Here is a 14,764-nt window from a genome sequence, read left to right on the forward strand (position 1 = left end):
TGTAAAGGAGATGATGTAATGTATTGTATAAATGCACACAGTGGAGTGCCTCAGGGTAGGAGTAGTCTTGTTTTGTAAGTGTAAATTATAGCTCTGCTCTCCTCTTGGTGTGAACCCTAAGTTTCAGAGAAGAAAACAGGCAATTCAAGACATGCTTTCTTGCTTGTGAAGCTGAGGATGGATGGAACAAATTACCAGATTCCCTTAAACAAGTGCCAGCAGTGAATAGTTTCAAAACACAGTTGCTTATTTGCTTGGAGAATGGGTTTTTTGCCAATGTTTTTTAAATTGCAGAGATGAAATTATATGTTGGTATTAGTAACTTTTGAAAGAATTAGCTTTTTATGACTTATTGTGCCTTTGTTTATACTATACTCTCGTAGTGCCAGGATGTTATGTTGTATTTAACAGTTCAATACATACTTCCTACTTCGTGGGGCCCTTGTGACAATAAGATGTGCCATCCCTGGGGATGGTTACCAGCAAGTATTATTTTGAATAAATAAAATCAGTGGGATATGCATCTCAGTGGGGTTGAGAAGCTGCCAAGAGCAGGAGGCATTGCACTGGCCATGCTGTCCACAGCAGGGCTCTGGCTCTGTGTACTGGGCAGCAAAGCCATTAGTCCAGTTACCAGGAGTGACAGCTGCAGGATGCCTGCCTTCCTGGACCTGGTTTGGTACACGTGCCTGCAGGTACCTGAATATACTAAACAGAAAATGTCTCAGCACAGCTGAGAATTTGTAAGTATGGAGGATCAGCATGTTGCCCTCATGACTGCCGTGGTGTTCCTGAAGTGCTCTGTGAAAGACACACACCAAACACTGTCTGTGGCACCCCAGAGGAGCAGGACCTCAAGTCTGCCCCATCCTGACTGTTGATGTTCCTGACCCATCAGTAGGTCTGTGCAGAGGAGCAGTTATAGAGAAACAGAAACACCTCCTGTGGCCCAGCATCTCCTGTGTGCCTGGCAAAACTCTGATCATCCTCTCCTTGCACACCACCACTATGGCCTGTCCTGAACAAACCCACATTCCTGCAGCTGGCTAGATTCCTCCTGCCTGTCCTGGCTGGGAAGCAGAGTTACCAGTCCAGTCAGTGTCATTATTCCTGCACCCTTTGGAAGCTCAGGGCTCACCCCAAAGACAGCACTGGCTCCTGCTCGTGTCCTGGGCTTTGGCTGGAAGCTCAGACAATGGTGGAAGACAAAGACGTGGTGGTCAGAGAGGCTGTCACACATGCTGGGTGTACCTGCCTTTGACTTCTTGAGTTCCAACATCCCCATTTTCCACTGAACTCTTAATTCTCTCATCACATAAAACTTGTCATGAAAGATGTCCTGTGGGCTTGCTATTAGGTCCTGCTTCATTTTCTACATTATGTGATTTTTTCTGCCAGTTGTATTCTGTGAACTCCCCATGTCCTACATGCACTTTATTCATACTGGGAGTCTAAGCCTGGCAGGAGGGAGGATACAGTTCTCTGGCTCTGTGCAGCTCATCATAATGGTGCTTTGTAGTGGGTCCATAGGGGATTGTGCTGCATGCTCCTAAAAATGCTAAGAACACATGAGAAGGTGCTGAAGGGCACAAAACCTGCTTGGTATTGAACTGCAGGATTGATTGTCCTAGGCAATGTCATACAGTCAGGCCAGTTTTTGACCATATAATCTTCCTGAGGTGGACCCTGAAGAAAATTATCCTGATCCACCTTGGAGAAAGGCATTCACCCTGTTAGAGGAGCCTCAGGGGCAAACTCCTGTATGCACAGCATGGACATTTGGGGCCAGGGAGCTGCATCCTTGGGCAGGGCACACACACTTTTACAGGCTGTGCTTTCCTTGGGACTGTGGCAGACTTGTGAAATTGAATCCAGTGTGGGTTCAAGTGGTGTGGCTTCATTACGCTCCCCCTGAAACAGCCTCTTGAGCTGAGATACCTTCTCACTGTAATGGAGCCTTGTTTTTCTTCACACACACGAGATTGGTTAGAGCAGTAAGTGCATCAATCATGATTTACCTTTTTTTTTTATTGTCTTGTAAATGCTCTAAGCAAAGAATATGAGTGTTATTAGCTATAAAAGCTACAGTATGAGGAAAATATATTGAAAAGTTTGAGGTATACAGGAGTCATAGAGTACTGAGAAACTCAACAGAAAAAGAAAATACCCATATTTCTTTGTGGATTTCCAAATGCTAACAAAGTAGGAAAGGAAAACATATGTGTAAAATTTATAGTCAACCACAATTGGCTTCTAAAGCAATTTCTATATTCATTTTCACAGAATGTAATTTTTGTCTGTCCCCTTCTTGTTAAAATGGAAAGAAATAATAATTTACCATTGAATGATATGGAATGCATCCTATTCCCTAGCTGGCAAAGGGAACTTATTAGTCATCATTGATAAAACCCACAGGTGAACACTGTGGTTTAGGCTGTGGTCAGAAAAATGATTGCTTTTTGAAGAATCAACTCTAGTTTCTCAATAACAAACTCAGGCATGTATGCACTATATTTCCAATTGTCTTTCAAGCAGTTTTTGGGACAGTAACAAGATAAATTGTAGTATGACAAAGACATAATTGTAGATGCCACCACATTGTTCCTCAAAATATATGTGCTGGGTACTAGCCACTCGTAATAAATTTGCTAAAACAATTGCATGAGTAAAAGGTTTTCAGCTTCAACATTCATAGCAGGAAAAATAGCTTTCTTTGGAGGCCATCACCAAAGTCTTTTAGGGTTTTTTTTTCCTCTTACAGGGAAAAAGGTGTGGTATCCCTTTGATGATGAGATTTTTTTTAAATGCTGGAACATCATAATCAATGTATATGAATGAATTTATCTATCACATTCATGTCAATGCCAAAAATGTATCAAAATCCCTTCCTAAGGAAGCTTTTGACCCAGTATAAAGCAGGCCAGATTACTGGTCATGGTAGTTCCAACTGCTTCTTCAAATTATCCATTCCTTTATAAGGAATATGAATACAAAACAACCCATAGGTTTATTGTCTTTGTGTTCCTTTAGGCTTTAGTGCCATTTGCTTGTCATTTCCATGTATAAATATCTATCTATCCATTCTTTCCTTAGCCTTTCCCCCAAAGTTGAAACAGGCTGAGATGGTTTTTAATTCAGTGTGCATCTCACACGGGAAGTGGCTGCCCCTCATGCATTACTGGCTTCCTACCAGAGAGAGTTTGATCAGTTTTGTACAAATGCAGGAACCAGAAAGATGCTGTGAAACAAGACAAGGCTTTTTACTAAGGTTGCATTGATAAATAGTTAATAAAACATTAATAAATCATTAATAGAGTCTTTAATAAATGGTAAATCACTTGGCTGTCTTTATTCCTATCTTTATTCAATCAAGGCAGTAGGATGCTTAGCACCAGCTGTAACATCAAGTTTGTAATAACCTTAGAACATCTATTCTTCATGTTGTTTTGGGTTTTTTTCTGAGTGCAACTTTAACATGCTGTGTCTCCAAAAATTGGTGGAAGTTTAAAGCAGGAGATTTAGCTAAGATTTAAAAGTTAGCAAAGATTTAAAAGAGAGGGTCATTTGACAGAGAATATCATGGGTAAGGTCCCTTTAGCAGCAGTGGCCTCAGACTGAATTTATTGCTAGTGATGTGTGTTGGGCTGCTCCTCCTGTTCCACTGGCTGCCCTCTAATGATGTGGGAAGGTTGGTCCTGAGACTGCCTTTGTGGCCACAGGAGAAAAAAAAATGGGATTATTGCTCTGTTTTTCTGCCTTTTTGCAGAGGTATCCACAAGAGAAGCAGCGAGGGTAGGGCTTGGCCAAACCAGTTGTGAGCTATCAAAACTACAGAAGAAAAAGAGCTGGGAAGGGTCTTAGGAATCTCATCATCTCCTACAGATCCCTGTCCCAGTGCAGGAATCAATTCTGCCTAAGCCATGCCTGACTGATGTGTGCTTATCTGCTCTTAGGCATGTTCTGCCACAGATGGAGTCCGTGGAGCCCTCTGAGCAATCTGTTTCAGTGCTGCAGGATCCTTACCATTAAAGAGCTTTCTCTTACCTCTAACTGGAGTTTTTCTGGCTGCAGTTGAAGTTCATATCCTCCATAAAGCTGGAGAACAGATTATTCTCTCCTTTAGGAACAGCTCTTTCTGTAATTAATGGCTGTTCTCATGTCTCCCCTCAGTTCTCCCAAGGGAAGTAGCCTGAGCCCTGTATCTTGGGAGACTTCAAATTAGATCAGGCTAAGCAGTTCAGAGCACACTAGGAAGGGAAGCTGCCTCAGTAGGAACGCAGAGTACACAATCCTGCTTCTTTTTTTCCATAATGGCCTCTCAGAGCCCGGCTCAGTGCTTTTATCTGTACTTAAAAACACGGCACACTTTCTTTTGAACAAGAAGGAAATGATGGAAAAATGAAATACAGAGACAGGAAATAAATCTTGAAGGCGGCTATTAATTTTAGGGACTGGTTTTGTAAAGCTATTTACCATCTGCCCCGTATCCCCTGTACTCAGTTCTCTCTCTCTGACCTCTTCCTTAAAAACTTAAAAGTTTAAATCCTTCCCCAGTCCTCTCCTTCCATTTAAATCATTATTTAGCCTTGTACCTCTGCATCCCTTGGAAGGTTTGCTTGGGGTATTTGTGTGTTGGGTGACTCATTAGATCGTGTCTGCATGTGTCTTCTTAGTTACTTACCTGAGGGCTTTATAGCCAAAAAAAACCAGACTTAGCTGAAGAGACAAGCATGTCTAGCTCTAATAAATAAAACACATGGAGTCAATTAAAACAATCTTTAAATAATTTTCAGAAAGGAGGATGCTTGATGTTACTACATCAGAGGACCACAGTGACTTTTAAGCCAAGAAACAGTGCAGGTTTACTTTCTCATTTAATCTTCAGGTCTGTAAAAAAAATGCATGCTTCTATAGCAGTCATCTACCCACTCCAACAGTTAACATGATTTTGGAATTATTTTAAGTCCAAACCATGTGAAAATAAATCCTAACTCAATTTTGTGGGATTACTTTGTTTCCATTAAATTCCTCTTTAAAGTGTTTCATATGTTTGCTTTTATTATTTTTACTTCCAGGAATTTCTAAATACTTCCAAATTTGGATTGATTAAAGTGTTTTAACTTTTCCTGGAAAAAAACGTGAATTTAATTCCCTGTCTATTTTCCCAGGTATTTACAAACTGAGGTGGTTACAGACACATCTTAATGGATGTATACACAACACACACCATCTGTGTGGCTCTTTATAGTTTTAACATATTAGAAGGTGAATATATCAGATTTCACAAGCTGAACAAAATAGAGTTTAGCAAGTACTTAAAGATGAGGGACCTCCAGAAGAAATTGGGGCACAAGGAAGAATGGTGCAGTCATGTGGATGATTGAGCAAATGACATCTTTTCTCCTGATGCTCCAGAGTAACCTGTCTGTGCCTAAGGAATGGAGCAGGAGCGAGCTAAGCAGTCACATCCCTGCAGGGCGTGGGGCTGGGATTTTGACCCTTCACTGACAGCAGTGCAGTGCCATTTGTGCATGTCCTTCTGTAGCTCAGCTCTGTGTGACTGGAACGTGCAGCTGTGGGGTGCCTGGTGTGGGGTTGCTGCCCAGACACGTTGAAGTGACATTTTTCAGATGAGTGAACTCAAAACTTTCTTTACCACTGCTCAAGGTTCTTTGGTCAGCAGTGCCCTGGCCCCTGTCTGTAGGTAGATGTAGGTATGTTTCTTTAGCTAAATAAATACTTTCTCCCTCCTTCTACACACAGTGTTGGTTTATATGTTTATGTGAGCTTTAAATGTTTGTGTTATGCATTTGTGATCCTATCTGCAATTTTTTCATAATCAATAATTTTCATTGCAGTGAGAATTGAAGTGAAATGCTTCCATGTAGCTAGGTTCTACCTTTGTAAGAGGTTTTGGTGTTCATGAGATCACTCTGTAAACACAGAGATTGGATAGTCCTAACATTGATGGAGGCAGAATTTCTTACCTTGTAATTGAATTTCCTCAAATAATAGCAGGCTCCTTTTCCCACTGTTTTATATTCACATGTCCCCTAATAGGGAGATGACTAGGTTTGCTTACACTTCAGCCTGCCAAGTAGGTAGGCAGTGGATACTACATGTGTTTTGACAGGCAATATTCTGAAATGTTTGCTGGCTTCACCTCCCCATGAATCCCAGGCTTTCTGTGCATTTTCTGTGTGGGCAGGAAGAGACTGAGGTCAAGCCTATAATTGTAGTTCTAGAATATTCTTCATTTCTGCTTCAGTCAGAATGCCTGGCCCTCTTTTAATTATGTGATACATTCTCTGTTTCATCATTTTGCTATGAAGAGATTTGCCACAAAGCAACCTCCATGGCATAGGCTTTGGCCAAGGCAGGCAGGATTTGCATTATATTATCTCACAGAAAAGTTCAGAGGATGCTGAAATCGTTTTCTGCCTTCCCCTGTGCAGAGGTCAGACAATCAGTGCCATTTAATGGTGCTCTTCCTGTGGTGGCACTGAGCTGCCACAGCCTCTCACACCAGGAGGGCTGAGCCATTCAGCAATTGCTCCTTTCCACCTCATTGCCACCGTTTGGGTTTGTCTAGTGAAAACTGGTCCTGGGCTCCACAGCAGAAACCCAGAAGTTCTTTCAGGAGTGCAGCCTGGCCCAGCTGCCCAAAGAAGTGTCTATGTCTGCCTGTCCCACTGACTGAGGACCATGGTGCAGAATTTTCCTTCCTCCTAACCCCCTGTGTGACACCTAATTTGGGAGGGACAGCTGTAGGTCTGAAACTTGCTGGCTCTGTCTTCAGTGAGCTATAATTAGTGTCAGCTGTAGCCACCCAGGGCATGAGTTTAGCCAAAATTCACCCATCACACTGCCCTTTTTACACCACCTCTATTTTCTTAATCAATAGCGTTATGTTATGTTTTTATTTGTGGTTCATTTGAGTGGCTGTCATGTTACCTACAGAAACTGGCCTGGTTTTAAGCTTACTTGTCACTAGCCCTGGGTTTGACCAGTGTGTAATAGCATCTGGAGCCAGTTGCTCTCTGATAAAGACATGGATGGTCACAATTTTCAAGAGTACAACCTGTCCTCACTCTCATTCTGAGAAGTCCTGCCTGTGAGGTTGTTTAGGTGTTCATCTGTGACCCAAGGGTGTGAGGTGGTGGGGTGGATTCCTTGAGCAATTGCATCTCCAGGCTCAGTGGAGCAGATGGGACCATTTTTAGCTCTCTTTCTTCTCTATGTACATGAATTTGTTTTCTAATCTTTTTCTTTTTTCCCCAGGAGATGACCCATTCCTGGCCTCCTCCTCTCACTGCTATTCACACTCCGGGCAAGGCTGAGCAGACCAAGTTTTCTATCCCAAGCAAGGTACAAGAGGGCTGTTACCAGTGACCTGATTAGCATTCTGCTCTGTTCTGTTGAGTGCTCTTTGCTGGAGAGTTTATTTTTGTAATTGGTCCCACTTAAAAAAAATTCTGATACTATTTTTATTTGGAAATTCCCAATCAGACTGTTGCTACTAGTAGAACTGCTTATTTAAAGCTGCAGAAGACCCAGTGGAAGCAAAGTGAGCTTTTTTTTCTCTGTTGTTATGGGAGTTTTTCTATGTCAAGTAAAATATATTTTGTTTGCTTTTCTTCCATTATGATTTGGGCAATGAAAAGGTTTGAAATTGACATTTTTTTCTCACTTACTGATTGATTGCATGGTGAGGTTTTGGCTGCATAATTGAGTTATGATAACTGAAAAGGTCACCATGTGAAGAGCATGGTGGCATCTGTCTGTGCCACACCCCAGAGGGAGGCACAGAGTCTAGGCACAGCATCCTAGAGAGTGCCTCGAGTTCATGTAATCCACACTGCATTGCTAAATTGTATGACCTGAAGATGCCCTTGGCCCACATTGCATTATTGCCTTCTGGCTGTGATTCCAGTAGCACTGCTGGAGATCAGGCTCATTCATACCTGGGACAGGTTCTGCCAGAGGTATCTCGTGCTGGGACTTGAAAGCCTGAGCTGATGATGTTTGGGGAAGAAGAGAACTTCCCCAGGGTGGGAAATTTATACCATTCTGTCATGGAGCTACATAAAAGTTTCTTTCCAATGGCAGGATCTTGAAAAATAGCTTATTAAACTGGTACTGTTGAACATTTTAGTTCAAGCAGTCATGTCCTGATTTAGAAGCTGGAATGTGATTTTGCTCTTACTGATTTCCCCTGTCTGAAATATAGTCACCATACTTAGTTGGAAAGAAATTAAATTAGCAATGTCTGTGGCTTCTTAAACAAAACCAAAGCCAGTGCCCAGAATGTCTTGTTTTAATGGAATGTGATTGTTACTGCCCTAGCACTGCCACTGTCACTGCACTTTCCTGCTGCAATGTGAAGCATCTGAAGTCATTGAATCACAGACTGGCCTGGGTGGGAAGGGACCTTAAAGATTATCTGGCTTCATGTCGTTCCCTGCCTTGGGCAGCAGGCCAGGTTCCTCAGAGCCACATCCAGCCTGGCCATGAACACTTCCAGGGATGGGGCATCCACAGCTTTTCTGGAGAACCTGTTCCAATGCCTCACCACCCCCACAGCTGTTTTTCCTAGTATCTCATTTAAACCTACTCTCAGTCTGAAGACATTTCCCCTTGTCCTGTCACGGCATGTGTTCATAGAAAACCCCTCTCCATCTTTCTTGTAGGCTCATAATTACAAGAGCATAATCCTCATTGCAAATTGGGTAAAAGTCAGTTGAACCCTTTAAGGGGAACCTGTGTGAATACAGGGTTTTACCTGCTGGAAGCTGGTACATTTGTACTATCTCTTAATTTAGTGTTCTGTTTTTGATGAGCCCTAGAGAAACTGGTTTGAGTCCTGCAGACTGACACTATCTCCATTGGTAGCAGTATAAGCAGAGGTTCAGAGAAGCTAAAACTTTGGGTTTGCTTTTCTGTTTCTATCAGTTTGGCTTTGAACTTTTAAGATCCACATCAAAGGTAATTTCTGGGCACATTAAATGTTGATCCTAACATTCTTGACCATATCACTTCAAAACAAAATATAAATTAGATTTTTTTGAGCTAGCATTGCAGGAAATAGGCAAGCACATAAATGTTTTAATGTTTGCTAGTCTTACTTTAAAAAATACAGCAGAAGTGTCTCTTCAGAACATCACTTTAAATCAATTATGGCTGGCCAAATTATGCATCTAGGACATAATATGGCTAGGTTGTGGGGCCATATAAACCAGAGACAGGCACTGTTAGAAGTTTTCAATTTAGCTATTAAAATAAAGGTATTCTCATGAGAAACATACATTTTAAAAGTGTGATAAAAGAGGTGGAGCTTATCAAAACAATTTATCCCTTTGACATTCAAATTTAAAGTGCCATGTTTACTCTTAGGGCATTATTTACTTCACAAGGGACTGACTGACAGCACAATATAATATTGGGAACTAATAATGCCCTAAGAGGAAGTTCAGTGAGGGCTTTAATGACTTCAACATCCTACAGAACTAACACTTCCAGCAAAGTAGTGCCTGGCTGTAGGATGAGGTTGTAAATAACACCTTAATTTCAACTGATCAAACTCAGCTTGGAAGGAAAGCTGATGACAATCACTTGGACTACAGAGCCTAGAGAAAAACTAAGCCAGAAAACACTGTGACATTAAAGGAACAGCTTAGTTATTGTGAACCAACACGAATCCTGGCATTAGCATGCTCAGTGTTGCAAGCCAGACTCTTTGCTGGTTTTAAGTTGTTGTACTTCCATTGATTTCATTGGATTTGGACCAGTTTCCATCAGGTGAAGATCTACTTCCCATGTCTTTATCAAATCCCGTGTGTCACAGTCCAAATAAAAACAGTGACTACCAATAAAAGGTTACTGTAGTTCCAGGCAGTGAGATCAAACAACAGAAAGGCAATGGCACTGAGTTTAATGCATAGCTGCATTCATGCTGTGTTCTGAATTGTACATCCTGCACGGCTCCTGCACACGTCCATGGCCAAGCCTGGGGAAGGCTTGGGCTGCTGCGGGTGTAAATCTGTGTGGTGTCTCCATAAAGGGGGGTGGAGATTTACAGCAGCTGAGGACATGCTCTTGCCTGAGCTCTGAAGGGTCCCTCAGTGGTGCTCTGTCTCCACAGTTAATGCTTTTTTTAAACTAATGTCACTGGTGCTGCCTTAACAATGCTGTGATCCCCTCCCTGTGCCATCTCCTTCCCTGTTGGTATGATGCCAGGGCCCTTAATCTAGCAAGCCAAGATGTATCTTACCTTCTTCATCTTATTTAACTAATGCTGACATTTTGTGTGTTCTTCTTTGTAGGACTCCCAACATCTGACCTCAGGATACAATGTACAAAGTAGGTCTTTATCATCCTGGTCCTAACAGTCAGGGTTGGGTATTTTTTTTTTGTCTGCTAAAAGTCATTAAAACAAAGGCTAAAAAATTAATTTCTGTGGTGCTAAAGCAGATCAGTTCCATTTTTTATTACATGTTATGCATTGTGGCATGTTGTGAAACCAAGTATAATTAGATGGGCTGACAGCTTTGGGTGCATTTTAATTCTACAGTAATCTTTTGACATTTGAAAATGTGTTTCCTTTGTTTGCAGAGTGGAGTGATCCAGCAGGGAAAGTTGCAACTAAGTCAGTGCCACAAAAGTCGTAAGTATTATTATTTCCAGCTTTAAATCTCATTTTAAATTTATCATAAAGCATGAGCTTATTTCTCCAAAGGTAACTAAAACCTAGCTCTGCTCATAATCTTGTCCTGGTGTTCAGGTGTTCTCTGTAGTCCTTAAAAATTAGCCATAAACCAGTTTTATGTTTCCAGTGCTTATTACTGTTTCTTCTTTTTAAGCATTAGCTAACAGAGGTATGTGTGAAAGATGAGTTTATTAAGCAGAAATAATGCTGATTTTAGTTCTACAGCTTGCCAAAATTAAATCACTTTTATGCTTCTCTCATCAGATACTAAGCCTCTTACAATAGAAAATGCAACCCAATGAACAGATGATGCAGGAATTTTTACATTCATACAGTGAGAGTAAAAGACATCATACAGAATGATTCTGCTAGCTGGTGTTGAAAAGCTGGTCTTGAGTTTCATACACTTTGAAACAGCTGAAAATCACAGATGATCTATAAATATGACAGTTGAAAATTGTGAAAGAGCTAATTCTCCATTGTGTTAAACCATTTTTCTTTGGTGCTTCTCTGGTGTAAGGCTGCAGTAGTATAGCAGTGAGTGGAGAATGAATTCTTTTTCACTCTTATCCCAGGTTCTCTAATTTGCAAACAGGAGCAAAATAGCAACTCTGAACAGTAGGGTATTGTTTTATACCTATGAAAATGTATGGGTCTGATTTCAGTTCAGAGCTGCTGGGTTTTTTAGTGTTAAGTGTTCCAAAGTACTGAATGCAGAACTACACTAGCTTAACTGACAGTTGTGTAAATACAATATGTTCATTTAAAATTACTTCAAAATTATTCTAGTGGTTGCCCTTAATCTACTAAAGATACAATTTTAAAAATCCCTATAGGGGAAGAAAAATCAATGTGGAGATATCTAGTCAAGTTTTAAAAATGAATTTAAATATACTGATTCTTAGTGCAAGTTTGTGCACACAAAAGGGCTTGTTGGAGTTCAGTGGTGTGTCTGTAACTGTGTGGGAGGTACAGGGCTAGTGTAGATGTGGGTGCTGAATCCGTTGATGCACTCAGCAGGCTCTGAAGTCCAGTCCTTTACTCATAAACTCAAGTCATGGAAGTGTTCATTCAAATACAGTTGGTTGAGTAAACCTTTACAAAACTGTGGCTGAGCGAATGATCAAATTTTAAAATGAAATAGGTTTTTTTCAGATTAAATGAGAAATGGATAGGAATGCCAATGGTATTTAGATTAATTTGCATGAATAGCATTTATTTATTAAACTTAGTAACAAATTAATTTTTGCCCTTTGCTTTTTTGGCTTCCAGTAATGACTTGGTTTTTTGTGAAGACTCTAGCCGACTGTATCCATAGTTCTTGGTAACAGGATGGGTGCATTCATGTTTCAGAACATCGAAGGGATCCAAATCTAGCATCAAGCACATTCCATAGTAAAAAAAAAAGGGAAAAAAATTATTGCATCTTAAAATTATTTTTTCTCTAAAAGCAAATGTATTTGGATTCCACTGTGAAAAATATTTTAGTGAGTGTACCATAAAATACAATATTTCAATAGTTTGTAACCAACAGTAATAGACTTGTCAATCATGGTTTATAGTTATAAGCCGAATTTCAAAAGAACAGTGCTTCAGAGCTCAGTGGTATATAGTGCATTTAATGGGACCAAAGCTCTCTATAGGAAGCCTGATATAAAACCCGAAGACACTGAGTACATTTTATGAACCAGTTGTTCTCTGTTCTGCTGCTTGATCTAAAGTTCCAGTACTATCAATCAGATTTCTGCTGCAATGAACTGCCTTCTTACGGTGGGTGATAGATTTTACACATGAGAGATCAGAGCTGCAATAAAGCTACTTTTATTTTTAGCTTCCAAATGAAGATCAGCTAACCCATTACTATCACTTTTTCTCTTTTACTGCAGAAAAATTGTTAAGGCAGCTTCTAAGAATTTCCACAGGGCTTTGGGAGGTTAGAAGGCAGTCCACTGTGAGGCTTGGTATTACGAGGCCAATGTGTTTCTTTAGATCTGTGTGTGCAGTTACCACCACCTTCATGGGGAATTGCAGTACTTGAGCACATAATGAAATTAAAGCAGGAGTGGGACAGAAAGAGGTAATGGTATCCAGAAGAGCTGGATAGTGCAGTCCAAACAAACCCTGAGAGGTAGGCAGCTCCTGCAGTCATTGTGTATTTTAATGATAGAGTGTTTATCAGATTGCAGTTGTAAAAAGGAGGATTTGGTTTGGGGGATATTGCAGTGTATGAGTAAAATGACAGTCCAGCTTATCCCCAGTAACATCTGTTGCTACAGTCTCAGCCACACACTGTGGTCTTACTGACTTCAGAACTCTATCCCCCACCAGTTACATAGTTTGTCAATAGGATCTGTCATCATATTTCAGTTTGATCAAATCCGGCTGAATTTGACTCTGTTCTTCTGTATGCTTTGTTAGAGTCTCTTTAACCTGGATATGTTTCTAGCTGTTACCCAACGTTTTTAAGTTCATGTGCAATTTAAGTGAAACTTAAATTATCTTTTCCATTTACACTGGTCCTAGTGACAGTCCTGTAGATTCCATTGGCTTTGTTAGAGATCCAAAGGAGTTGGTAATAATGTGCTTGCATTCCCCACACTGCTGAGTTCTACCATGACTACTTGAGGGGTGAATGCAGCACAGAGATACCTTGCCTTCATGATGCTGCATCCTGCTCCGGCAGCCAAGCTGCCTGTGTGTCATTGCAGGGTTCAGGTGTAGGGACATTGGGATCATAGAAGATCAGACCAAAGGGATGTATGATTTTTGCAAGATAACCTCTCAGGTGCACACTTCCGGGGGAAAAATGACTGCAAGGTGGATTAATTTACCAATGTGTTGCTGTTGTAGAGGGATGCAAGATGCACGGCTTCTTGTCCAAGTAGAGCTTCCTGAAATGCAAATTTCATCCTTTTTATAATGTTTCAGTATACTTTGTTACATCCACATTCTGAATAAACCCAATCCCCAGTGCAGTGGGTAAAATAGAAGATAGAGTAGTTAGGATTTTTTTGAAATTCTGCATGTATGCACATGAGAACATGGACTTGTAACTAACCTCAGCTCCTAAGTTGCACTCAAAAATCTTGAAAATTAAATTTTCAACACTGATGTGCATGCATGTGTGTGTACTGTGGTGAATTTTTACAGCTGAAATCAGGCTATGTAAAACTGTGTACTTGGTTTCCCTTTTTGTAATTTCAAATTCACTGCAAATCTCCGCTGGGCATTGTGTGGTCAGTTTTCAGCCAGTCTGCTCTGATTAGTTTATTGTGAAGCAGAGTAAATAGGAACAGATAAGGTGCAACCAATTGCACTGCAAAGGATTTTCTGTCAGCTTCCATGAATTTGAGGGGACGGCCTCAGCTCATGACTTGGGTTTCTGTTATATAATTGCCATTGCAAGTATGTCATCCTCAAACATCCAGTCCTTTTGTTCTGTTTTGGTTGTTAGCATTTGGCCTTTGTCCAGTTGGAAACTACCCAGAACCTTTTTAATCAAGCACATCCTGTGTTTTGAAATCATACTGCAGAGTAGTCTTGGGTAGTTTCCATAAAAGCCTAGCTAAAAAGAAGAATGTAATCATAATGGTATTCTTTCCCTGTCATAAAATTACTTCCTATACTTACTGTATTAATACAGTATTAAAAGGCCCTTCTCATGGGCTCGGTGAACTACCGGAAACCATTAAAAACTTAGGGCAGCAAATTTTTATAGATCAGACAAAACCAACTTGTTTTATCTTTATGGAGTTTTTGTTATCCATCATATTTAATGATACACAACCTGTGAGTGGAGTAGAGAGCAGCTAAATACAGTGAGCTTAAAACTAAAGCAAGCAGCTGAAAATCTTTTTGTGATATTTCAGCAAGGATTTTCCTAAGTGTGTTCAGCAGAGCTTTCAGTTGGGCCAGGATTTCACTTCACAGTTCCAAAAAATTCAAATAAATTCCAGTACTTTCCTAATCCCAAATATTATCATAATACTTGATGGAAGTGTGTTTGAAAATGGAAATGTGCTTCTCGACATCTAAATACTTTTCATAAGAATCTAATGG

The 14,764-nt window shown here is 40.5% G+C and overlaps 1 protein-coding gene across 4 annotated transcripts in view; it reads left to right on the plus strand.

Annotated features, from left to right (window-relative positions):
• Positions 1-14,764, plus strand: part of AFF2 (ALF transcription elongation factor 2) — a 332,807-nt gene that overhangs the window by 192,140 nt on the left and 125,903 nt on the right. For all 4 annotated transcript variants that reach the window (XM_059859354.1, XM_059859352.1, XM_059859355.1 and 1 more), the window contains exons 5-7: positions 7,282-7,368; positions 10,323-10,359; positions 10,612-10,663. In XM_059859354.1, the coding sequence (XP_059715337.1) occupies positions 7,282-7,368; positions 10,323-10,359; positions 10,612-10,663 (176 nt within the window). The remainder of the gene's footprint in view (positions 1-7,281; positions 7,369-10,322; positions 10,360-10,611; positions 10,664-14,764) is intronic.

Source organism: Haemorhous mexicanus, chromosome 14 (assembly GCF_027477595.1).
Source record: "Haemorhous mexicanus isolate bHaeMex1 chromosome 14, bHaeMex1.pri, whole genome shotgun sequence".
NCBI classification, from domain to species: Eukaryota; Metazoa; Chordata; class Aves; order Passeriformes; family Fringillidae; genus Haemorhous; species Haemorhous mexicanus.